Below are 27,883 nucleotides of genomic sequence, written 5' to 3'. Positions count from 1 at the left end.
GTTTTATCACAATAGATTGGTTTATTTACATTTCAAAAACTAGAAACCATTCATTTACGAATGTGATTGCACTTTAGTTTACATATTTGAATGTTTAGATATTAAGATTTGAATGAGGCAAAATAACATGCTTTTTCTCTCAAATATATTGTTATAATCATTTGTTTCAGATGTACTGTAATTATTATCTGTATAAAAATTAATTTGGTGTTCAAAAAGTCTTTTTTTCAAACTTGAGTCTTGAAAAAGAGGGGGTCATCTTATAATCAGGGCCGTCTTATATTCGGGCCAATACGGTACTTATATTTCCCCCTTCTGTCATTGTTTGCATGCTATCCTCATTAAAATACGGAAACCTCTAAATGTTTGGGTGGTTTTAGTTAAAGCAGACAATGTTTTTACATCTGTGTGATTTTAACAAAGATCAGATCACATTTGATGGTGATTTTATGCAGAAATGTGATAAATTCCAAAAGGTTCAGATACTATTTCATACCACTGTACAACTGCAATACTCAATTCTGGAGTCATTCGATATTGTTCTCAACACTTACGTCCTGCTGAAGGCACCAGAGGCATGTTGTTCCTGTACCATGTGATGTTGGCTTTGGGAAAACCATTCCGTGCCTCACACGTGGCCACCTAAAGGCAGAGTCACGGTGATGTTTGAGCATGTAGCATTAGTCACTGCAGGTGAGTTCACACACCTTAGACGGCATCTCATTGGTAATGGAAATTCCTGATTGGACACTCTTGATGACTGGCGCGTCTGGGGGAGCTGCAACAAATCCGCTGAGTTATTTCCAATAACATAAATGAATTTAAGATGTCAATGTGCTTGCTCACCAAACACTCTGAGGTGAGTCTTGCTCTCCTCGGCGCCGGCAGACACGCCATTTACTTGGCAGATGAACTCCCGCTCGTCAGAGAGCTGCACTTCCTGAAGGGTGAGCTGAGTCCTGTGCTGATCCAAAGTCACATTAATCCGACCGCTGTACTCCGTGTCGTCGTCCACCGCGATGTCAACTGTGTTGTATTTGCCGTAATAGATGCGAGACCGTGAACCGCTGTCTTTGTCTTTCTGCAGATGACATGGGTTAAGTTGTTAACTTATTGTCTGCCATTGACGGCAAATTCGCCACCCCCAGTCAAGATATATTGGACATCTAGCATGGTCAATGATGTTATGTCACACTCTGAGTATTTAGTAACATTGACTCACCACAAACCACTGGACGAAAAAATTGCGAATAGCACTGGCTTCGGTGAAGTTGAACCGGCATTGGATCTCAGCCGAGTCGCCCAAGTAGACCTCGACGCTCTCGTGCGTGGTCACCTCCACTCCGCCCCGTACTGAACACACATACAGTACATTGACATCAATCGAATTGCAGTTTAATTCCCTATTTGTACGCTGACCCTCAAGCGCCATTTTTCTTGGCGAGAACAAGAAGCGCGAGAAAGAAAAGGCTTCTTGTTCACCACATGGCGTACTTTTTCGTCTCGCTTCCTTCCGCCTGGTTGATTGACACGTCTTGGCCACAAAAGCGTTTCCCGGACATCATCGCCGGGAATTTAGGCTAAAAGCAGACTCGCCAGGCTGACACCGGACTGTTAAATCCCTGAGCCAAGTTGTTCTCCAGTAATGTTGGACTTGGCTGCTCTTACTTCTCACAGAGTGAAAAAGAAAACATTTTGGCCCATATTCTGTTGAATTTGGCTGGCTGGAGTTAATGCGGCGTGGTGGAGAATACTCTTCAGCTCTTCTTACACCGTCAGATCTACCGCTTTGATTTATTTCTATTGATCATTCCCACAAAGCGGCTGTTGTAGATTTTTTTTTTTTCATGCACAGCTATATTTCTTTGTTTGGTTTTTGTAGACTGTCTCCTCAATAACAAATTTTGCTATATTATTATATTTTTATTAGCGTTGTCCCATAATGACTTTTGAACCGATATCCCGATACAGTGATCCCTTGCTACTTCGTGGTTCAAACTTCGTACACTCAGTCCGTGGCGGATTTTTTTTCAATTAAAAAAAAAAATACGTATGAGCTGTCCCGAGCCGATCGCGCTGTCTCACGCTCGCTCGCTCCCTCTCCCTGATTTTTGTTAGTCAGAGAGTAAACTGGAGTTGTTTAATAAAGTAAACAATGATTGACGGATGGTTAAGCTTTGATCTTGCCAGAGAATCGACTTTCAAAGCGCCTCATGCGTCAATCATCGTTTAACTTGTTAAACGGTGCGTCAATCATCGTTTAACTTGTTAAACGGTGCGTCAATCATCGTTTAACTTGTTAAACAGTTGCTGTGCCAACTCATTGTGTGCAAGTGAGCAGCTGGAGCGGATTTGAGAGGACACTCAATTAAGCATTTAATAAAGAAAAGCTTTTTTTTTTTTTTTTTTTTTTACTTTTTTTTTTTAAATGGATTGGGCATCAACTTTTTTTCCTTGTTTAAAAAATAGTTCTGTGGCACAGTAACATGTTTTTAAAAAATCATAATTATTACATTTAAAGTGCTTATAAAACAGTTTGTAAAACAGTATCGATATCAAACCGATACCGATATATGCGGGCGTACACTTAATATATTATGGATAATAGTACTGTGATGCCCCACTGGATGCTTTAATCATGATAAATGTAACTTCCAGGTTATCCAGATAAACATTCTATGAAAAATAACAACTTCGACTGAAGTTATGGAAAAGTGCCTATATTGCACCCCTATATTCAGTTTATAATTTATTATCTTTCAATCATTTATTGTTCATTTAATTTTTGCACCATGAATGCAAATTGTCTGCTCATATGACAAATCCCAAACATCTTACTTTGGGGACATCTAATGGTCAGTAAGCATAACTGCTGTGCTAAGGTGTGACCAGCCATTGTACAAAGGCAGAAGGCTTCTACATTTACTTTGAAGGGAACATGCAAATTGGCCCAAAACCGATAGTGAAAAAACAATGTCTATATTATCTGATATCATTTTAAAATGCTTTTATCGGCCGATATTATTTATTCATTATTTATTTATTAATGTATTTTACAATCTTGCTATATAAACAAAAATACACTAAACTAGGGTTGTCCCTGATGTGAAGACGTTTAGAAATCAGATCAGAAGACTGGCGTGTACACGAGACCCTGCTGGAGATATTAAAAGATTTAAAAACTGTTGAAAGACTTGATGAAAGAAAAACAGGGAACATTCCCAAGATAACGCTAACTCTAAAGTACAAATGGACAGAACGATGTGTTGTTGACACGAAAGTCGCTACGGCTTTTTCTTCTATTACTACTATTTCCAGTACATTTGATCAATCTGCCAATGTCAAAGTAATCTGTTTGGATCAAAAGTGTGATGCATGAACACGCAAGACCTAATCGGATCAATATTTTTAGTCTCCATGAAAACACTGCAAACGATCATAATTTTAAACCGAACTCTGATTCGCATTCAAGAAATTTTGTCCACATATTTAATAAGAAAGTTTAGAAACTCATCCTAATAAGCCACTTAAAAGATGACAATCTTGGTGATGGTGTTTTAAAAGAGTACGAGAACGCGCAAGCTGCGAATGAAGCTGCCCATCCAATTCCATAGCCAGCTAATAAGTTGTACCATTTAATGAGGCCTTTGAAAAGTTTCACAAAGATGATCACAGAAATGATGGCGCTCGACAACCAACCCTTTTCCCTCGTCGAAGACATACGTAGGATTCAGGCGGCTACTTTGTCATTTGGAGCCAGGTTCATCATTCCAAGCCGCCGCCACTTTTCAGATGAATGTTTACTGGCAAAGTATGATGACATTGCCACACGCTTCCATACTTCCATCGGCAACCATGCACGGCACGTAGGCCGGACATACAGTATAGACGTGTAATGTTAATCTTGTCAGCATGTTTGGTAGGATTTCATACTATGCAGAGAAGAAACCCCATACTTTATTGAAAATAAGTTCACTCACTGCCGTTTATATTGATTATTATAAGGCATGCCATTAATCCTTTTTGTTCTACCATATTTTTTTATGAGGAATGAGTGATGAACCTTACTATATAATGTTTGCATTTTACAGTGTTAGTTATAAGTTACTAAGTTATTGAGAGGCCTTTTGGTTATTGATAGGCTTCCTCTCCTAACCTGTCTCCCCGGTTAAGAACGTTGTTTCATGGACCAAGACCACAACGGACTCCTCTCCTGAAGCACCAAATATTTGTATCTGATGACAAAGCACAACAACTGTTGGGTTTATGTTTTAGTTCAGTGCTCATAGTTCAGGAAACACATCTTCAATTATATAGACTAATTGATTGTGATTGACTTAAATATTTATTTGAAAAAAATAAATATTGGCACTTTATTTGAAGTCAAGACTGTTCTTGTCTTTGTTTTGTTCATTATAATAATGAAAAATCTGGTTAGGTCAAAGGAAAATCTATGTTGAATCCACCACTAGTTTTTTTTTTTTTTTTTTTAAACCTCCAGGTGTTCAAAAACTCGGGCGAATATACATTTAAAGGATTATATATTTATTATCGGTTATCGATATTGGTATCAGCTTTGTGAAGCAGAAAGTTATCGGTATCGTTTTTAAAAAATGGATATCGTGCACCCCTAGTAAATGTAGCCAACGACTGCGCTCTCAAGCAGTGTCATTTTTTTGTGTTTAAAGATCATTTTCTCCGTAATCAGTTCTAAGAAATTCCTGATTTGCGTATTTAGATCCTTTCAGCAACCATCTTTCACATATCATTTATACGAGCTCTTGTCTTTTCCTTTTAATGTTCTGAAAAAGTGCACATATTATGCAGGCCAAAAACATACGATGACTAACAAGGGCTGAACTTTGGTGTCCTCCTCCGTGTTTTCAGAATTTGCTAAAGCAGACCAAGCATGAAAAGAGCTTTAATACGCCCGTCCCCGCCCAGTTGCCCCCATTCAGCTGACTGCACCCCCATCTCCTTCTCTTGCTCTGCGACAACTCCCGTTTTTCCTCCCTCCCGCCTTTCCCTGGTCCGGCAAGTGTTCAGCCAAGCGTTCCTCTGAGACGACTGGTGCGCCATTGTTCCCCCACCTGGGTGGACCGCATCCCTCCGCTCTCCCTCTCACACGCATAAAACGTACACATACACATCGTACAAAAGGTGAAAACCAGTTCACGGTGCTCTGAAGTTGTTGTTTTTGTCAAACAAAAATGACGAGGCAGCTTTAAGGAGCAGATTATATGCAGGCGGCTGGCCAAAATATGTCACGGAAGTCAGTGTAAAAAATGTTGTTGCTCTTTGGGGCCGTGCCGCTAAAACTTTTCAGTTAATCCGATTAGCGCTGGGGGGTTGACGGGGATTTGGCTTCCAGAGCCAACCTGGGTCTGGTTCTTATCTATTCCTGTTGTGCCTTTATGTGAGCGCGGACTACAGCGCAAATACGCATGAGCCATGATCCGTGGACCCTGACAACCAAAAGTCCCGCCTGTGTGGATGACGTGTGAGTGCATACTTTATAGTGACTAGTCTGAGGTCTGGCTGATTCATTCAAAAACAAATCTAGCAAATATTTGAATGTGCTGACAGGATCGGCCCTGAAACCCAAACGCTTATCGCTGCATGAGATAACCCACTCCAACAACGCACAATATAGCCTTTCACAAACGACATTTAGGGAAACCAAAGGTGAAAAAGTACTGTTGTCACGACACAAAAATTTTCAAGTCGATATTGATGGTCAAAAACCACATGCCATTTTTTATACAACATGAATAAGAAAGTTTTAACTCTTTGAATGAGTTCATCGCAAGTAGACCGCCAATCCATTTAAAGTGACTACTACGTTGATACGGTTAGTTATTACCTAAACGTTTGAAAATCCATCAAGATTTTAGTTTGAGAAACCACTTATTTGGTGCAACAGACACATGAGAAGTCCACTGCATTGAGATGGCCGCCGGTTTTTCACTTTTCGCATCAAGTCTTATAGTGCAGTAACGATTATTCGATTAACTCGAGTATTCGATCAGAAAAAAAATTTTGGAATTAAATTTTATTGCTTCAAGTGTCCAACGTAAGCTACGTTTTTTAATGCATTCATTATTTAGCTTATAGGAATATTTAGCTGTTTTTTGCGGTAATATATGTCTGAACCATTTGTTAAGAGCATTGTAAAAAAAAAAGTTAGCATTTTATAGCATTTAAGCTAGCGGACTTTTGCTACATGAGTTAGCCAATTGTTCTTTTGTTTTTTAATACTGTTTGAGGCTCAGCTCAGGTATTTTAATTTTTCATGTTCCTTATCCAATTACTCAATTATTCGAACTAACTAGTTCATCGATTAATCGGCTACTAAAATAATCGATCGCTTCAGCCCTAAAGTTCCCTATATGTGATATCTATGGTTTTAACGCTGTGTAAATTTCTAACTTGGTGTGAGTCAAAGCAGCGGCAGCAGAAATAGGTGGCGCCATCTTATCTAACCACTCCTGACTGCCTATCATAAATCAAACACAGCACCTACAAAAATCAACACCTATTGGTGTGTTTTGATTTTTTTATTTCTTAATAAAAACTTCTTGGAAATTCCTCAAAATCAACAGGACGTATCCTGGAAATGCTCAAAAATCAATCTAAAGTAGGGCTGCAGCTTTCGATTATTTTAGTAGTCATTTAATCGATGAACTAGTTAGTTTGAATAATCGAGTAATCTGATAAGGAAGATAAAAAAATTAAAATACCTGGAGGATCTAAGTACAACAAAAAAACAATTGGCTAACTTACATAGTAAAAGTCTGCTAGGTTAAATGCTATAAAATGACAACTTTATTTTTACGATGCTCCTAACAAATCGTTCAAGCACATATTCCCACAAAAAACCTGCTAAATAAACCTATAAACTAAATTATGAACGCATTAAAAAGAACATATTAGCTCAAATAAAAACTTTGCTTATGTTGGTCTTAACAGGGAGCAGCTGGATTTAGCTATGTGAAATGAGTTATGTCATATTCACTGCTGCCACTCGAGGGCAGTGTATCCACCCAAATCAATAAAAGTAAATGCAAACACTTTCAAAACAAACCATTAAAATGGCACTTTAATTAAACGGATACTAGAAGCAGCACAGTTTAATTTGAATCTTTTTTCTAATGAAATTACTCGAGTTAATTGATTAATCGTTGCAGCACTAATCGAAAATGACCTCGAAATACCCCCAAATCAACAGGAAGAGACCTACAATCAACAGGAAATGACGTAGGGGAGTTTACCGACGAGCATGAAAGCAGTCCCGCAAAATTTCTCCAGAAATAGGTTTTTCCGGTTAAATTTGTGTTTGGAAGAGTTAGTGTGCAGCCTTCTGATTTCTACCACAAAAATTAAATGTCAACTAGTTTTTTTTGTTTTTATTTGTGTGTTTTATTGGCCAGCAATATCCGCTTGTTCTCTGAATTAAAGTGTGTATAACACCAAAAAGCATGTTTATTTCATATTTCATGCGGTGTATTATGCTCCTGAATGAAATGGACCGCTTGGATGTGTGTGGAAGCGATCGTTTTATATGTTCAATTTTTGAATCCTACGCCATGAAAATGAGTGACTTCCGGCTCCAGTCTCGGGTTTAGGACGAATGCGCATGTGACATCACCCGGATCAGCATCGCACAATACAGCATTGCTTTATAGCATGCAGATGGACTGCGGATTCAGTTGATTTTTCGAAATAATTCATGTATTTTTGGCATCACGCCCGCCAAACTGCAGCAGGCTTTTGTAGCTGCACCAGGGAGAGGTGTGTGAGCCTCTTTGGGTTTCAGAAAGTTTCCGTTCTCCCCGAGATCAGGCAAAAACAAGTGTGCGACAACTGTGGGACCATTGGATTTGCGAGGAAGTGAGTAAACATCGTGTTTTGTACTATGTCAAATACTGGTATCATTGCACACGTTTTAATACGGAGGTGGCTTGCATTTTGTGGCTGACAATACTCCTTGTCAAACGAGAATGCCACCTGGCCGACGACTGGTGTCTTGTGGGCCCCCCACCGCCGGGAGAGCGCTATACTTGGCTTATTGCCTCTTTGTGTGCCCGGTGTTGTCAAATTTTCTACCCCATCAGAAAATGGAACTTTGTGTTAAAAATGGCCGCGAATACAGCGATTACAAAGTAAACACTACAAACTTTCTTTAAATAAAGAAATATTTACTTACGTTTGATCATGGACGGACATGCAGAAAAGCTCTCCTCAGACACTTCTAGCTATTTTAGCTGCACAACAACTGCACGGCGCTCTCACACTGTTTACGTCCTTCGTCGCGTAGTAAAGCATTATTTTACGCCATATTCGTGCCGATCGACAACCCCGCCGCCGTGTGAAATGACCCTGGGTGGTTTTGTGTGATTTTTCGCTTCGAAAGCCGGGAATAAGACTGAAACAGCACTCGGATCGGGTTAGCATGTTGGCTAGCTGTCACGTCTCCTGGTTTGTTTACGCTCTCCAAGCCGGCGCAGGGAAATGACAAAAAACTCCGGTGGCATAAAATATAGGTTGGGAGGTGCAAGAAGTGGACAGTTTTGACCATTATGAAGTAATTTTTCCATGTCGTACTGAATCAATGCATTTTTAATATTTAATATTCCATTTACCACAAGACTGTTATTTGTTATGACCATACCATTTACTTATCAATTGGGGACAAATACTTCGATAAAAAGAATATCCTGTAAAAATATTGGAGTCGAGACACTGAAACAATGACATTTTTGCGGCTCTCTTTGTCGCATTTTCCTCATTCTGAATAACTCCCCCTCAGTGGGCTGAATAGTAAATCAGATGAAACTATGACCCTGCCGACGTCATCCTCCTGTCGGGGACGCTAGAGCCTTATAATGGTAGGAGCGGCTAAATGGCAAATTAAAAGACTAATTTTTCGCCATCTGCGCTTTGCCAAATTGTTGTATATAGTCGAATTGTTTTAAAATATTATTCTAATTCATGTAATAATGCTATTTAAGACTTTTTTATCCTGTACTTTAAAGAGACACATGTAACAAGTCATGTACAGTCTACATTACCCTGCTTGCCTCCTTGACGAAAAGACAAAATGAAGGTTTTAAATTGCATTTGTTGAAGAAGGTGCTAAACTTAGAACCCGACATAGACGTGACGCAGGCGCACGGACACGGGAGATTGGAGAACGGTCATTATGGGAAATGTTTATTATCTCACAAAGTGTCCTGGCTCATTTCATGGCTCGCCGGCCCCGTGAAGGATTAGAATGAGGTTGTGTCTGAGGTGATTTGGAGCACTTATCAGTAGCAGGGGTGCAGATCTAGCGCAGGTCTAAGCTGACAGCCTTAATCAAACCAGGAAGCCAATAATGGTCACCATTTTGGTTCCAATCCAAGGATATTGTCTGTGTGTTAATGGCATAACGCAGCACCGTATGCGTACCGGCTTTTTACTTAAGTAGCTCTCTTACAAAAGCCTGTTTGTTATCTCATTTGTTAAACAGCCTCACAGTTGGGCAGTTGGCATCCAATTTTTTACAGCCTCTAGGAGGACTGAGCGAAATATACAGTTGCTGACATCTCATGACTTTAGGGTTGTCAAAAGAATCGATACTGAAATGTTGTATCTGAATTAGTGCAGTAACGATAATTCAATCACAAAAAAAGCTTTGACTCAAAGGATTGGTTTAATTAGAATGGCGTTGAATTGGTTTGTTTTGAAAATGTTTGCATGTTGTTTTTATTGATTTGGGTGAATACACTGCCCTCGAGTGGCAACAGTGAATATTACATAACTCATTTTACATAGTTGAATCCAGCTGCTCCCTGTTAAGACCAACATAAGGTAAGTTTTTGTTTGAGCTAATGTTTCTTATGCATTCATAATTTACTTTATAGGTATATTTAGCAGATTTTTCGTGGCAATATGTGTTTAATTGATTTGTTAAGAACATTCTAAAAAAATGTAAGCATTTTATAGCGGACAAACTAGGGGACTTTTGCTACGCTACTGAGCCAATTGTTCTTTTGTTGTACTTCGATCCTCATTTTTTTATTTATTTTTTTTTATGCCATTTGAGGCTAAGCTCAGGTATTTTAATTTATTTTTAGATGCATTCAATGTTGTGTGAAACGAAAGTGCAATTCGGCATAGTTTGAAGAAACACTCAGGAATGTACAGTAGGGTAAATAAGTATTTAGTCAACCACTAATCGTGCAAGTTCTCCCACTTGAGGCCTGTAATTGTTGACATAGGTAAACCTCAACCATGAGAGACAGAATGTAAAAAAAAAAAAAAAAAAAACTGAAAAAACCAAAAAGATTTTGAGTGAAAATCTCCTTCCATCAGCAAGGGCATTGAAGATGAGACGTGGCTGGGTCTTTCAGCATGGCAATGATCCTCAACACACAGCCAGGGCAAGAAAGGAGTGGCTTGGTAAGAAGCATTTCAAGGTCCTGGAGTGGCCTAGCCAGTCTCCAGGTCTCAACCCTATAGAAAATCTGCGGAGGGAGTTGAAAGTCCGTGTTGCCCAACGACAGCCCCAAAACATCACTGCTCTAGAGGAGATCTGCATGGAGGAATGGGCCAAAATACCAGCAACAGTGTGTGAAAAGCTTGTGAAGAGTTACAATACTAAACGTTTGGCCTCCGTTATTGCCAAGAAAGGGTACATAACAAAGTATTGAAATGGAAACTTTTGGTATTGACCAAATACTTATTTTCCACCATGATTTGCAAATAAATTCTTTAAAAATCAAACAATTTGATTTTCTGTTTTTTTTCCCACATTCTGTCTCTCATGGTTGAGGTTTACCCATGTTGACAATTACAGGCCTCTCTAATATTTTCAGGTGGGAGAACTTGCACAGTTAGTGGTTGACGAAATATTTATTTGCCCCACTGTATTTTCTATTCACATTTAATGCTCTTTTGAAAAGGCAGTCTTAGTAAGCCTTTGTTTTACATCAACTAAAATTTATTCTGCAACATGTTAAATGTTCTTAATCCGATTACTCGATTATTCGAACTAACTAGTTCAGCGATTAATCGATTACTCAAATAATCGATAGCTGCAGCCCTACTCTGAATGCGATATTTGATTTTAAAAGTATCGGTACTCCTGTTTATGCATGACTACAGATTTGATTTGGCACTACGCTTGATAGTACGGTAATTATTGTTGCACTGTTACCAATTTTGGCTCCCAATTCTGATTCCGATACCCAGCTGTGTGGTATCAGCTGATACTGTTCTGATACCACTAGTTTTTTTCTTAAACATACATTTTACATATTTTTTTCTTTTAGTACTACATTTCTGCATTTCTGTATTCTCATTTGAATGTAAAGTAATTCTATCATAGCTGGGTGAGACACTGTTTAATTCATTGGGCGCCATTGACAGCGCTAGAAGTCAACTAGACGTCTATTAGTGATTAACTTGTTTAAATTCACAGCAGAAGGATGATTGGATGTCACACGGTTGGACGTTTAACACCATATTGGGAAGGGCAGCAAGCCCTCCTTTTTTTTCTGGCGGCCATATTGCATAGGGCGGCTTGTGGTTGGAAAAAAGATTACGAGAAGTACATTTTACGCTGCATTCGCACGTTATTTATTAGTAATCCCTGATACCGATGGCATCATTTTAGTGCCGTATCCGTAACACTAAAAGTAATGGAGAATATTTTTGCATTTTAACTCAATGGCCGCCATTGACTGTACTAGACTTCAGTCCATTTGTTGCCGTGTAAATGAATGGAGAGAAGCTCCCTCAGAGGGCACGAAGAGCGAGCGTGTAAGTGCGGCTGACAGGCAGGAGGAGTTCTCAAAGCGCAAGACTGCTGCGGTGTAGAACACCTGGCGGACAAAGTGCACTGTGCGACATCAAAGAGAGGACACACACATACACACACGCTCACTAGAGCGGCCGGACGAGAGGTCCTTGTCATAGCGAGGGGGGCCGGGCTCTCGGGAGCACAATACGGCACAAATCTCCAAGCGCTCTGTTCCCGTGGTGATGGTCAGTTGCCGTGAGCGAGTCTACGCTTCTATATTCTTTGGCAAAAGAGAGATAAGGAAGTAAGGGAAAAAAATCACCTCAAAGGTAGCTCTATATGCAATTATCTTCCCTTTCATGCAGGTCACAACCCCGCCAACTGGTGAGTGATGTTAAGGGGAACCCCTTTCAGGTGACCAAAAATTTAAGGATTATTTTGTCATTCAAAAAGTAATATAAATTTATATTTCTGTCTTATAAAAAACACCGTGTTGGTAGATTCGGGCATGATAACGTCATTAAAGAGGATCAGAAACAGTAGAAAAAGATCAGGTTTCTGAGAGGTAGTTTAATGTGGTCAAATAAATGTAGTAATTTTTAAGGGCTACAAAGCAACAACATGATCAATATGCGATATTATCAAAATAATTCAAAAGTATATATTGTACAGTATACTATTCAACATTACAAAACAGTTGGAAACAGAGGAAGTGGAAGTAAACTCCGCCTATAAGAAAATGTCATGTTAGCTGTTATGGGAAGCTAACAGAGAAATAGCAATAGCATCATGCAAGAGTGATAATGTCTCCAATAAGAGGGTGACAATATCTCGATACGGCGATATATCGCGATATTTTGCAACCCAATCGGTTATCGATATGCTCCTGCCAAGTATCAATACTTTTATTTGACATATTGGCCATACAATGGAGTATGAATGCTGTAAACTGCTCATTCAATGTTTGTTCAGCAATTCGTGGCGGTTTACTAGGGGCGCTCAAGAGTGGCGGTGAAGGTAAAGTACACGCAAATCGTCTAGAGAAAAAGAGAGGAAGCTATAAGTGGGATGAAAAAAAAATAAATAAAAAAGCTTCGTGAGAATGGTGCAGGAAAAAAGTGACAAAAATATTGCTGTAAATCACACTTGTGGCCACACTTTAGATTTTACACCAGCAAGAAAGGAAGTAAGGTGTACAAGGTTTTGCTGTATGCAAGAATTGTCTAACAAAAATAATGTTCACTAGTAAAACAACACTAATGCACAACCACTTGCAGCTGGTGACGAAGTGGTCATCGGATTTCTTCACTACCATCACGGCTTAGCTTTCACGGCTTACCTCAGGTAAGAAAGTTTTGCAATGTAATTGATTTTTTAATTTTCATGTATTATTTTGATGACATTTGGTGTTGAGTGATAAAATTAACCAGGACCCAAATAAATTGGATGAAAATGTATATTAAACAATCCTACATAAATTCACTGATTTATTCGATATTGTTTGAGAACCACCTTCCATCTAATTTTCTACACAAACCGTTATAACTGCCATGATACAATAAGCTATAAAAAATTGTTTGAATAGTGTCCCAGATATATAAGGCGATATGCATGTTAATTACTGGAGCACAATAATTATTGTTCCGATAAATATCGGTCCGATAATAGGAATTATGACATCATCCCAATAAATCCAATAACATTATCAATAGGACCGATAATATGTACTGTAATATTTTTGGCACGGTGTCGGTGGATTGGGATGTGTGCGTTTGTAAATCAAGCGCTCCCTTTCTGTGACGTCACACTCAAGTGTGTCGCACGGCTGGCGAGAAACACATCTTAATAAGCCACTTAAAAGATGACAATCGCTTTGATGGGTATTTTAAAAGAGTACAAGGACGCGCAAGTTGCGAATGAAGCTGCCCATCCAATACCAAAGCCAGCTAACAAACCGGGATTGCACCATTTAACAAGGCCTTTGAAAAGTTTCACAAAGATGATCACAGAAATGATGGCGGTAGACAACTAACCCTTTTCCCTCGTCGAAGACATAGGATTCAGGCGGCTACTTCGTCATTTGGAGTCAGGTTCATTATTCCAAGCCGCCGCCACTTTTCAGATGAATGTTTACCGGCAAAGTATGATGAGATTGCCACACGCTTCCATACTTCCATCGGCAACCATGCACGGCACGTAGGTTGTCACCCCGGACATACAGTATAGACATGTAAAGTTAGTCCTGTCAGCATGCTTGGTAGAATTTTGTACTATGCAGAGAAGAAACTTCATACTTTATTGAAAATGGGTTCACTCACTGCCATTTGTATTATTATAAGGCAAGCCATTAATCCTTTTTGTTCTACCATATTTTTGTTAGGAGGAATGACTGATGAACCTTACTATATAATGTTTGTATTTTACTGTGTTGGTTATAAGTTACTAAGTTATTGAAAGACCTTTTGGTTATTGATAGGTTTCCTGTCCTAACCTGTCAGTGACGTGCGGTCAGGGGAGGCAGGTGAGGCAAACTCAAATTATATTTATTTGACAAAAAAAAAAAAAATTGGCACTTTATTTGAAGTCAAGATTGTTCTTGTCTAAGTTTTGTTCATTATAATAATGTTCATGTCGTTATGAAAAATCTGGCTAGGTCAAAGGCAAATCTATGTTGAATCCACGACTAGTTTTTTTTCTTAAACCTCTACGTGTTCAAAAACTCGGGTGAATATACATTTTAAAAATTATATATTCATTATCGGTAATCAATATTGGTATCGGCTTTGAGGAGCAGGAAGTTATCGATATCGGTTTAAAAAAATGGATATCGTGCACCCCAAATGCTAAATGATGTAGCCTACCTATTAAAAATGGATAATTATTGCTAATTTCTATACATTCAATTCATATTTTTTTTAATTCACTTAATACTGCCAACACAAAAAAAATTAAGTAGCTAATATTTTTTTCTTTTGTTTTGTTGTTTTTAAGGTGAGGAAGAATGTGACCTACTGAGTTCAACATCTCAAATGCTGAAGTAGATGGTGGAAGTGCTCAAAGCAATGCTTGTGGCAACAAAGTCATATACAAAGAAAAGAGACCCACCAATTCTATCATTGCCCCACTCCAAGCTCGACTGCTAACGCACACCTACGACACTGTTAAAAATTTTAAAAGATTTAAAATTTTACAGAAATTAAGGGTGCTATTCCTCATACCAAGAGATATCAGTGGTTGTGGTTTCTCTCCATACAAAATTTGCAGTAGATTTATATTTGACAGCAATGTTGCACAGAAAATGTGTCACTGTTTAATAAATGACTCAAACAGTATTTTTCATTTCAACAATTGTATCATAGAATATCATACATCAGTTTTCTAAACAATATATTGATAATCGCTGTATCGCGATATCGAGAGATAATTGTTATCGTGAGCCTTGTATCACGAATGGTATCGTATCGTGAGGTGCTTTGAGGTTCCCACTCCTGGTCTACAGTATGGGAATATTTTACAAATTGATTGTTTTTTTTTTCTCCGTAATAAACAGCCGAGGTATCTGCTACGTATGTTTTTAAGACATTTCAATAATAAAATATTTCGCAAGAGCTCAATGGAACCGCTTTTTATGAATTCCTAGCCACAGGACGTGATGTATTCAGTCACATGATTCATGGCGTCTATCTCCTTCAGTTAACTCTCAATGGATGAGACTTCACAAGAGTTTTAAGAAAAACAGCCTTCAATGGAAACATGCTTTTGTCACAATCATAATTCCTCAAATTTAGCCAAAGTCTAAAATGCAGACATAGTTAGTAATTCTTTCACTGCCATTGAAATGATATATCACCGATATTGACGGCAATAGATGTCCAATAAATTTGGACTGGGAGGGCTGACAACGAAAAAAACGTTCATTCATCCTCTGCCAGCCCGCAGTCCCCTCCCCCAGTTCAAATGGATTGGACGTCCACCGCCGTCAATGGCAGCAAATGTGTTCATTTGTTCTTATTGTAAAATTTAAAACTGCATAGTGTTAATGTGCCGTGCAATATTAATAAAAATATTTATTATGAGTAAAGACTTTCAAGCTATTGAAAAAAACTAATATAAATTCACTAAGTCAATTCTCAAACATCAGCATAAATACTGTACAGAGCAAACTTCTGTGGCCCTTCAACCTCACACTAAAAGTCGACCGCACTCGCCTATTTTTAAGGATTTGTAAATTATTCCTGCTTGTTGGCAATTTCTCAGGCAACTCCATAAATTTTTGAACATCGCACCCGGTGGGTGAGACTTCATTAAAGGGAGTAACAGCCATGTTTTATTCATGCTTGTATCTGATGTGTTGCCATCAATGAACCCGCCTCCACCGTGCCAGAGTTGAGGCGCGCGGTTTGCGGGATGACTAATTAAAGGTCAACAGGCTAAACACAGACTACATATACGAGAGGAGATCACGTGGGGTCTTTTGGCAATTGATAGACCCACAACAAGTTAACAAGCCTGCAGTCAAACGCCTTCGCAAGCACTCATTTAGTGGGGAAGTGGAGTCATTGGGAAAAAATGCTGGTTAGCTGGGAGTCTCATCGGACCCCCACGGCTTAAACAAGCTAAAGCAGAGTTAGCAACTATGCAGTACATAATTTATCATGTGCAACTGCTAATCCCAGAGAAATGACAATCAGGTGGTTGTATTTTTAATTATTTCTTTTCTACACTTTGTGATAAAAAGAGTGTGGAATGGTACATGAATGTATGAGGTACTGGCTGTTATTCTAACGGTAGCTTAGGCCTCCTTTGCAATCAAAACTGTGACGACAGCACGCTGACTTATCGCAGCGTTGCAACAAAGGACCTTTTATACGTGACCCTGTGGTCATCATCACCACGCTCAATATCCTTGCAACACATAAACTCATGCAGCTATTGCGCCTTAAACATCCCCAGATCTAAACATTATCGAGTATCTTTGAAAGGAGTTGAAATATGCATTTTGGATTCAACTCTGAGATTTTGCTTATGTAGAGTGGGCCAAAATAATTGCTGACAGGTGAAAAAGTCTCATTTTAACTCATTGGCTGCCATTGACGACTGAAAAATCATTCATTTACCCCCTACCAGTCAAAATACAAGTAGATTGGACGTCTATTGCCATTGTCAATGGCAGTGAATAAGTAAAAATAGGATTAAAGCCTCTGCCTTTTTTAACAAACTGATTTTTTTTCCCAATGGGAATTAACATGTAATTTAATAGCAGGCTATTGTCATGGGAGATGACCATCTGCTCCAATCATAAACGCTGTCCACTGTAGAACCATTGTGTTGTGCCTCTATTTATTTCTACCAATTAGCATTGAAACAGCTCCTATCCCCTACAACAAAGGACTACTCCTGTACTCGCGCTCCTTTTATCCCAACTACCAGACGCGAGGGGAGCCATGGGCCGGGCATGCCACACCTAATTCATCGGGATCAAAATGGCAAAACCCTGCCGGCCCCCCCAAAGTCTCCCGCCGAGAACCTTAATGCTCTCAAAGAGAATATCAGAGCGATCAGGTGCACTGCTGCGATAATGAGGTAGAGGGGCTACTCCCTGCGCCCGAGCCAGTGCCCCTGAAGACCCCGCGGATCCCCAAAGTCCATACATGATTCAATAGCAAAATTACCATCAGGAGGCAAGTTTGCGATTGCCACACCTGAGTAGCAGTCAAGCTCTGAAGATCTTTGACAACTCTTGATATTTCTGTTAGGGCTGTCAAAATTATCGCGTTAACGGGCGGTAATTCATTTTTTAAATTAATCACGTTGAAATATTTGACTCAATTAACGCACATGCCCCGCTCAAACAGATTAAAATGACAACAGTGTAATGTCCGCTTGTTACTTGTTTTTTGGTGTTTGGCGCCCTCTGCTGGCGCTTGGGCCCAAATGATTTTATGGGTTTGAGCACAATGAGTGAGCATGGTGTAATTATTGACATCAACAATGGCAAGCTACTAGTTTATTTTTTGATTGAAAATTTAACAAATTTTAATAAAACGAAAACATTAAGAGGGGTTTTAATATAAAATTTCTAGAACTTGTACTAACATTTATCTTTTAAGAACTACAAGTCTTTCTATCCATGGATCGCTTTAAGAGAATGTTAATAATGTCAATGCCATCTTGTTGATTTATTGTTACAATAAACAAATACAGTACATATGTACCGTATGTTGAATGTATATATCCGTCTTGTGTCTGACCAAAGCACACGGTCCCAGTTGAAGCCCGGGACCGTGTGTATTTTTGTGTGAGACCAAGATTGAGCTTTTTGGCAACAAACGCTCTAAGTGGGTCTAGCGTGCCCCGAAAAATGCGCATGCTGAAAAGCACCTCATACCCACTGTGAAGTATGGGGGTGGGTCAGTGATGCTGTGGGGCTGCTTTGCTTCCAAAGGCCCTGGGAACCTTGTTAGGGTGCATGGCATCATGAATGCTTTGAAATACCAGGACATTTTAAATCAAAATCTGTTGCCCTCTGCCTAAAAGCTGAAGATGGGTTGTCACTGGGTCTTTCAGCAAGACAATGACCCTAAACATATGGCCAAATCTACACAGAAATGGTTCAACAGGCACAAAATGAAGCTCCTCCCATGGCCATCTCAGTCCCCAGACCAGGCAAAGGGGGGTTGTACAAAGTATTAACACCAGGGGTGCTAATAATTGTGACACACATTATTTGATGTCAAATATTTTTTTCTTTATGTGGGATTTTTCCCCCACTGAATGAATGCACTTGTATTGAAGGTTGGATTTTTCTCTTTTTTTCCATTAAGGTCCCATATTATTTGAATTAAAAAAATATATTAGAAGCTAAAAAACACATCTTTTTCAGGAGCGCCAATAATTATGCAGGGCACTGTATATGCCTAAGGGAGGTGCCAGTTTTTGTTTTATGTCTTTAGCGGCTTTGGTTTTGAAAATAGTTGAATTTTAAGTTTTTCAAAATAGGCCCCCTACGGATCGGCCCACAGTCCCGTGTCTCGTCAACTGATAGGTTGATCTGTCTGTTCTGTCATTAATTTACAATAATCTGAAACTTTTCACTCTTTTAAAACTGGGCTGAGTGAATGTTTTGATAAGTATGGCAAGATAAAATCACACTGAGGCAGAAAAATCACAGGCAGAAAGATGTTAGAAACTGATTCGGTCTTTTGGCTGCGTGTGTTTTGTCTAGTTAGCCAGTAAATCATTTCTTCTGTGAGATTTGAAGACAAGTGCAAGCTGGACAGGCAGTGTTGGGGGCAGGGACGCCCCCCGACTGGGGTGGGGACGTGATCAAAACAAAGCACATGGTGGGCTTGTTCGATGTGGTGGATTGCAGATGTTCCAAAACACTTACAGAGCCAATTTGAGACAGAGGGATTTTTACAACACTCTGGAAAGCTGGTGGCCATCACTTTTTACTCCCGCCAGAATGATCCAGCAGTCAAAAAGCTGAACTAACAGGCTTTTTTGACGACCATTTCAAACACACAGCTCCCATGAAAACATAACCATTCATTTACTACCTACGGTTTTACACATATTCTCCCAATAAACTAGATTGTTTTGTAAACACATTGAGTGGGGGTTAAAGGTTCAAACCACTTTCACAGTAACAACTCCCTATAATGACACCCCCTGCAAACTGACATGTATTGACATAACAAACTCACGATTAAAATTCTCCTTGAAAAACAGACGTAGAGGGGTGGTAGAGAAGACTAAGCTCTTGTTTACACTAAGGCTAGGTTCATACTGCAGGTCTTAATGCACAATTCCGATTTTTGTCATATGTTTTTTTGGCGTGCCAGTTCAGACTGCCTTTGTCCATTGAGCCCGTTCAAGTATCACGAATGCGCACTAATTCGCAGTCCGAGATGCGCTGAGCAAACTGATCCGCATGCGCAGGAGCATCAAAACAAATGACTACACATGCTGGGTCAAGGGTGATCATATTTTGATTTCCAAAAACAGGACACAAATACCAGACATACCCGTATTTTTCGGAATATAAGTCGCAATTTTTTCCATAGTTTGGCTGGGGGTGCGACTTTTACTCTGGAGTGACTTATGTGTGAAATTATTAACACATTATTATATCATTTCACATGCTATTTTGGTGTTTTGGAGTGACATTGATGGTTTGGGAAACTTGTTAGCATGTTCTATATGCTATAGTTACCTGAATAACTCTTAATAGGTATGTTACGTTAAAATACTGGCCACGTTCGCATTTCGTTGTTCATGCATCATGTAACATTAGCATACTGTACAATTATTCAGCATGTTGTTCTCTATTGTATTTTATTTGAAATTGCCTTTCAAGATGACATATCTGTTCGATGTGTTGGATTTTACCAAGTAAATTTCCCCCAAAAATGCGACTTATACTCCGGTGCGACTTATATACTGTATGTTTTTTCCTCTTCATTGGGCATTTTATGGCTGGTGCGATTTATACCCGGGTGCGATTTATAATCCGAAAAATACGGTAAATAATCCCCGTTTAGTTTTATATTCAAAATTTATATGGATTGACAGCATGCACTCACACACAAACGGACAGTTTGCCCCGACTCTCGGCCGTGTAAGTAGGGTTGCCACCTTTCAGAAATAGAAATACGGGATTCCCCCCCTCACGCCCGAAGCTGTACAGGCAGAAAAATAGGGACATCCCAAAAACTCCTAAAATGCATAGAAACGTATCTATTCATACGGTATATATTCCATATTTGTTAAATACGGAAGGTAACATTTTATTCCCAATTACGGACTGTTCCTTATTTCAAGGGACAAGGGGCAACCTTATGTGTAAGCAATCTTGAAATATTGCTCATTTGGAGCACAGAGAGAAAACCGAGCATTCTCAGGCTTACCCCCCCCCCACACACACACACACACACACGCACATACATTTTATTTTTTTATGACTGTTGTCAAGCCCGCCTCTTCCCTAAAAACCGCATTCAAGCTAGGCTCTAATGCTAATGCATAGCTCCATCGCTACCGTAGCGCCGTGTCTCTCTTGCTCTTTGCTGACATAATTGCTGCATGAATTCCGATTTGGAGGACTTGACAGTTCAGGCTGCAGCCACATTCTGGAAAAATGTTGCCCAGATAGAGCCGAGCGGTTTACCGAAAATTTACTGTTACCAAGATGGCTCACGATGACCGACGTAATTTTGACTATGTCGGTAAACTCAGTATTTTAATGAAACGAAAAAATTAAGTCTATTTAGCTCGCTTTGACTCTGTTGTTCAATATGTTCATTCCCCCTTAAGAGAGCAGTCAGTGTGCTTACATATGAAGTCACGTGGTTATCAGGAAATCAAACAAACAGAAGCCCGGTACACTAACGTTACAAGCGAACATGGTGGAGTCGGATAATAGTGAAACCACTAGAATCTATGCCACAGGCATTTCGAGAATAAACGCTCATAGTGTGGTGCCATCACCACCTGTGACAGCGGCTTTAACCGTGTCGAAACGGCTGAACTCAATGAGTCGATTAAGCACGGACTGCACCTAGCAATCGGTATGTCGCATTATTTTGTATCTGGGTGTTTGATTTCTCTGATAGCTTTTATGATGGTAAAGCATTCAGCATAAAGTATAATCAAACAGTGTAGCCTATAATATGACCGTTATCATAAAATCTTAATGTTTCATTGGCATAAGCTTATATATATTATATATATATATATATATATATATATATATAGCTTAATGTGCGTGTGTGTGTGGGTGGGTGGTTGGGGGGTGCATGTGTGCATACGTGCATGTATTTAAAAAATGCTCTAAAAAATAATAATAATAACCTGAAACCTCGAAGTAAACACTTGTGTTGAGTAATTATGTCACAGCAGCCATTAAAAATTAGTTGTCTGTTTGAAGTGTACTGTTTAAGATGCAAGTCATTTGTGGAAGAATGACATTTTTGGACAGTGGTCATATTGATATATATAATATTGTACATTGTTCAAGTCATACAAGCTGTTAAAAATCTTCATACTTGAATGTTTATTCTTTACAAGATATTTTAATATACTTAATGTTTACACTCTATGTACGATTATTAAATATGTACAATTGAAAGCTGGTAAATAAATCAACGAGAAACGGTTCATTTGTATTTCATGCATTGATTCAGATTTTTTAAATTACACTGTATAACAGTCTGGTCGGGCGGATTTATCTTCATTTATCGTTATCAAGGTAAATCTGCTCAATTTACCGTGATACGTACTTTAGGTTATATCGCCCAGCCCTAGGCCCAGATCGGATTTTAACCACATACGAAAGTGAACCAGATCGGATTTGAAATGGTCCACTTTTATGCGACTTTTCCCGTGCAGGCCGTCAAGTTAATCCCTCACCCGAGGCGGAAAAAAACCCAAAAAATCGACCTGCGATATGAACCTACCCTTAGACACTGGAATTATTTACAAAAAAAAAAATTTGCAAAAAAACACCCCAACAACTGGGACACCTGCCGATTACATGATTGTAATCACAATTTTACAACAACTCCCATTTGTCGAGTTAATAGTTCTTTCATATTGTAATAAAATTTTAATTTTCTTAAATTTACATTACACATTCTTTAAATTTATCAGTTAAAATAAAAAATAAAATCAAGTTTTGAGAAAATTGTGATTGGCACGTTGGGAAAAATTTGGGAACTATCTTTTTTTTTCTGTGCACTCAGTCCTAATTTAACATTAACCTTTGGTGACACCAGTCTTGGAACCTTTCTGACACATGTGAGACTCTTTCTCAGCACTGGCCTGAGACAAACACCCACGACTTGCTTAATAGCTTGCCACGGGCCCGTTGCCAAGACCTTGAGACTGTGGTTATGACTGGATTCCCAGTACTCTGGTGGCACTGCATCCCACTGGGCTGTGGAGGAGGCAGGGTGGTGTGGTTCACTTAAATGCAGGGCAGCTGGGAACAATGCAAATGTCACCCCCTATTCCCATAGAGTGTTTGTGGGGGGGGGGGGGGGGGGGGGGGGTCAGTGGGGGCGTCCTGACAACACCTGTGGGCAGCCCATTTGTCAAGTGATTTGTGGTAAGGAGTGTATAGAAGCAGTGGGAAGAGCGGAAGGAGGGCTAGTGATGCTTGTGGGGGGTGAACTTAGTAAAGCATTATCACCAGACCACACACAATGTGCATGTCTTATTCAAACATGCCCACACACCTGTAAAGCAAGATAAACTAACATGGTCCAGTGTTCTTTTTGAAATGCTTTCAGAAAACAAATTTTCAACCAAGACAATTGTGTTTGAGTGCGGATGATGGCAATAGTTATCCAATCATTTGAAGTGTGTTCAGAAGCTTTTCAAATAAGAATGACCCTGACGTGATTTGAACACGCAACCTTCTGATCTGGAGTCAGACGCGCTACCGTTGCGCCACAGAGTCACACGTGTATAAATTTGTCACAGCGTAACGGAAGAGTGGTATATTCCAAAGAGGGTAGAAGAGAAGTCAGATAACTCCATGTTTTAACATGAGAGTTAAAGGCTAACTCTACAGTCTTTGATTAGATCTTTTAACAGCGTCCAATAAGGGGGTTGAGTGAGCGGGGGAGGATTTGAGACGTTAGCATTTCTTCATCCTCTCCCCCTTTTTGAAATGTCAAGTTCAAAGATGCGCAACCGCCGCCTTGATCTGTCAGCTAAGACGACCTCGGCAATCACCTGGCAACTTGTGCGCGTCCCGCGTTACGTGGCGAGACGGTACGTACACAGGGAGCATCATTAAGCCTGATGCTATTAAAGGAAGCAAACAGCCTTTTGATGTTTGTTCCTGATGCTTCTGTTGGGCTCGCTTAAGTCAATTACATCAGTGTTCTCACTTTAATGAAAGAGTGGCTGATCTTATTCAATTACAACACTTTCCCAAGCTGTCTGACACTTTTCCACCACAATGTTTCAAAGGCCTGGTTTTGAGTTTTCCCAAGACAACAAATCGATATTCAACTGACGGTTTGTTTTTTTATGGTGCTTGGTGGTAATATGTTCTCAAAGTACGTCATGTATGTATGTCAAACATTTTTAGAGAAGTAGGGGAGGGAACCTATGTGTACCTCCCGATGCGATACAAGGCTCACGATAACAATTATCTCGCCATAGGCGAAACAACAATTATTGATAAACGAGTCAGGACTCAAAAATCAATCGACAATAGTCAGTGAAAAACAAGCTGTGACTAAATGGAAAAATAAACAACAAAGTTTATGTACTATCGCTGACTTCTGTCAAAAACTTTAATCTTCCTCACAGACTTTGAAAATATTTCTGTAACATTTCTGTAAATACAGCAACACTATATTATTGCAACATTCTTGTAAACAAATGAGTGTGTTTTAACTTGTTGCCTGCCATTGACAACGATAGATGTCCAATTCATTTAAACTGAGGGGACCAGCTTTAAATGCTCATGTTTTAGTGCTATTGACAGCGTTAGACGTCCAATTCCTTTTGAACGAATGTTCATTCTCCACTCTCAACCGAAATGAATTGGGCGTCTAGCGCAGTCAATGGCAGGCAATGAGTTAACATTCAGTGGTATTTCTCACATTTCTGCATAAAATCCCCATCAAATGTGATCTGATCTTTGTCAAAATCACACAAATGAAAAAAATGTCTGCTTTAACTAAAACCACCCAAACATATACAGGTTTTCATATTTTAATGAGGCTAGTATGCAAACAATGACAGAAGGGGAAAAAATAAGTAAGTGAACTATCACATTTGAAATTTTGTGCCCCCCCCCCCCCCCCCCCTCCCTTTGGCAGCAATAACTTCAACCAGACACTTCCTGTAGCTGCAGATCAGTCTGGAACATCGATCAGGACTAATCTTTGCCAATTCTTCTCTACAAAATTGCTGTAGTTCAGTCAAATTCCTGGGATGTCTGGCATGAATCGCTGTCTTTAGGTCATGCCACAGCATCTCAATGGGCTTCAAGTCTGGACTTTGACTTGGCCACTCCAGGATGTGTATTTTGTTCTTCTGAAACCATTCTGAAGTAGATTTACTTCCGTGTTTTGGATCATTGTCTTGTTGCAGCATTCATCCTCTTTTTAGCTTCAACTGTCTGACAGACGGCCTCAGGTTTTCGGGCAAAACTTTTGAATTCATTCTTCAATGAATGATTGCAAGTTGTCCAGGTCCTGAGGGAGCAAAACAGCACCAAATCATGATGCTCCCTCCACTGTGCTTCACAGTGGGGATGAGGTGTTGATGTTGGTGAGCTGTTCCATTTTTCCTCCACACATGACGTTGTGTGTTACTCCCAGACGATTCAACTTCGGTTTCATCAGTCCACAAAATATTTTGCCAAAACGTCTGTGGAGTGTCCAAGTGCCTTTTCGCGAGCATTAAACGAGCAACAATGTCTTTTTTTGGACAGCAGGGGCTTCCTCTGTGGAGTCCTCTCATGAACACCATTCTTGGCCAGTTTTACATATAGTTGACGTGTGCACAGATATATTGGACTCTGCCAGTGATTTCTTTAAGTCTTTAGTAGACACTCTAGGGTTATTTTTTACCTGTCTTAGTATCCTGCGCTGAACTCTTGGCCTCATCTTTGGTGGACGGCCACTCCTTTGGAGAGAATCAACAGTGCCAAACTTTCTCCATTTGTAAACAACTTCTCTGACTGTCAATTAATAAACATCCAAACTTTTAGAGATGATTTTATATATTTTCTCAGCTTTATACAAATCAACAATCCTTGATCGCAGGTTGTCAGACAGCTCTTTTGACCCAGCGATGATGCACATCAGACAATGCTTCTCACCAAGACATTACTTACCAGGTGTGTGTTTTATAGTGGGCAGGTCAGCTTTAAACCACTCATCAGTGATTGGGCACACACCTGACTTCAAATGTTTGGTAAAAACTGGTTTCAATTGCCCTTTTAAGTCTCCTTAGGTAGAGGGTTCACTGACTTATTTCCCCCCCTTCTGTCATTGTTTGTATGCTATCCTCGTTGAAATATGAAAACCTATAAATGTTTGGGTGGTTTGATGGTGATTTTATGCAGAAATGTGAGAAATTCCAAAAGGTTCAGATACTTTTTTATACAACTGTAGACACTATTCTATAGTAGGAATTTAGGTCAAGTGAAAAATTTCGATAGCCACCTGTTGGTTCCTTTATTAAAACGATCCTCATCTGTTGTAAACTCTTGGACCAAGTTCTGAAGCCTGGAAGTTGGATACTTCTCATGAGACACTTTCAAAGACCAGTCAGGGGGTAATGTATCCTGATTAACTTTGCAAATGAGATTTAGATCTGTCTCTCTGACAATTTAATTAAGCTTATTAAGCGTCAACATCATCTGGCCTTTTGCTGACTGAATGCAGCACAACGTGACTACAATGCTACCTACAATTATCTGACACTAATGACATTCTGTCTTTAACAAGCAACGGTGTCTTTAAGGATTTAAATCCTGTCCATATCAGTGTTCCGGGCCTCCGCTGGGCAGCAGATGCCAACCTGGCTGGAAGCCGAGGAAGCCCATGGCGTCATGAGTTCTCCAGCCCTTCGGGGGACCTTGCAGTGTCAGAGTCATCGTAATCATTGTCAGCATTTTTTCGCTTGGATTTGGCAACAATTTAAACAAATGTTTGTGTAAGGTCTGGTCTTTCTCTAGATGAATTAGTTTCTACATTTTAGCATTGCACTGTAAACGAAAAGGCATATTAAAAAAAACAGCGGGACTGGGGGACTGAATGGGGACTGTTTGTCTTGTCTACCTACTGTATTGTCCTTTTTTTATTACAAACAAAACATTAATCAAATTAGATTGACTATTTGCTTGCGACAAATATGAGTTTGACAACCCTGGTCTATAATATGAACAGCAAATTCATTCTGGAACATGCAGAGAACAACCACATGTCCTTCGTCAAAGCAGGTAATTAACTCACAATCAAACACTCGAGCACACCTTAGACAGGCTTGGCTGATTTTAGTTTGGACTCTTTTTCTTCAATCTAGAGGGAGGAGAAAAAGCCCCCTGAAGGTAGATTCCTAGCTCTAAACTTGAGCCGCAGAGGTGGATCACATTCCACCTTTCATCAGGCACGTTTTCAAAAGACTTTGGCCGTGTCCACCAGGCGCTAAATTACCCGAAAAGTCCTGTCTGCAGAATAAATCCTGAGTGTGACTCACCGTTGAGCGCGTGATTCTTATCAGAACACAAAAGCTGCTATCCTGTTCCATCTCAAGACTGTGAGACGACAGGTTAACCCCCAATTTGCTCAGGTTTTCTCAGTAATAAAAATAAACTTATGAACCGTTACAAACTGTAGAGCATTGCTTTTAGTCTCTGGCAGCTAGTGTGTTTACTCATAAAATACCTATTTACTATTAGGGGTGTGACAATATATCACAAAAGTGATATATCGCAATACTTTGTAGCCCAAAAGGTTATCGATATACTCTTACCAAGTATCGATATATCGTTTTAAAAAGGAACTAACAATTTGCTACCAAAAACTTCCATTAAAATAGTGTCTACGTTAGCTCACTGGCTGTCATTGACGGTACCAGACATCCAATTCAATTTGACTGCATTGGATGTCTAACGCTGTCAATGGTACACTGAAACCAGAGTATTCACACTTTTGTGGGCATTGACACGTCACTTCCTGCTCATTTTAGAGCATTTACAGGTTACTTCCTATTGATTTTGAGCCACTTCCTATTGATTGGGGGACATTCTTGAGTCACTTCCTTCTCAGTAACCCAAAATCAACAGGAGGTGACCTGTACAGTGGTATGAAAAAGTAGCTGTACCTTTTGGAATAAAGTCACCATCAAATGTGATCTGATCCTTGTCATTTATAGGTTTTCATATTTTAATGAGGACTGTATGCAAACAATGTCAGAAGGTGGAAATAAGCACGTGAACCATCACATTTAATATTTTTGTGCCCCCCCCCCCCCCCCCACCCTCCCCTTTGGCAGCAATAACTTCAACCAGACAATTCCTGTAGCTGCAGATCAGTTTAGCACATCGATTAGGACTAATCTTGACCC

The 27,883-nt window shown here is 39.6% G+C and overlaps 1 protein-coding gene and 1 non-coding gene across 5 annotated transcripts in view; both read right to left on the bottom strand.

The window, feature by feature from the left end:
* mcama (melanoma cell adhesion molecule a) overlaps nt 1-27,883 on the bottom strand; it is a 76,978-nt gene that overhangs the window by 23,491 nt on the left and 25,604 nt on the right. For all 4 annotated transcript variants that reach the window (XM_057820739.1, XM_057820740.1, XM_057820741.1 and 1 more), the window contains exons 2-5: nt 1,223-1,353; nt 847-1,081; nt 708-778; nt 555-642 (exon numbers count right to left, since the gene is read on the bottom strand). In XM_057820739.1, the coding sequence (XP_057676722.1) occupies nt 555-642; nt 708-778; nt 847-1,081; nt 1,223-1,353 (525 nt within the window). The remainder of the gene's footprint in view (nt 1-554; nt 643-707; nt 779-846; nt 1,082-1,222; nt 1,354-27,883) is intronic.
* trnaw-cca (transfer RNA tryptophan (anticodon CCA)) lies at nt 23,175-23,246 on the bottom strand. Its single transcript has one exon. It is a non-coding gene; the product is annotated as a tRNA-Trp (tRNA).

Source organism: Corythoichthys intestinalis, chromosome 18, assembly GCF_030265065.1.
Source record: "Corythoichthys intestinalis isolate RoL2023-P3 chromosome 18, ASM3026506v1, whole genome shotgun sequence".
In the NCBI taxonomy this organism is placed as follows: Eukaryota; Metazoa; Chordata; class Actinopteri; order Syngnathiformes; family Syngnathidae; genus Corythoichthys; species Corythoichthys intestinalis.
Note: the sequence above shows the minus strand (reverse complement) of the source record. Positions and strands in the feature narration are given on the sequence as shown.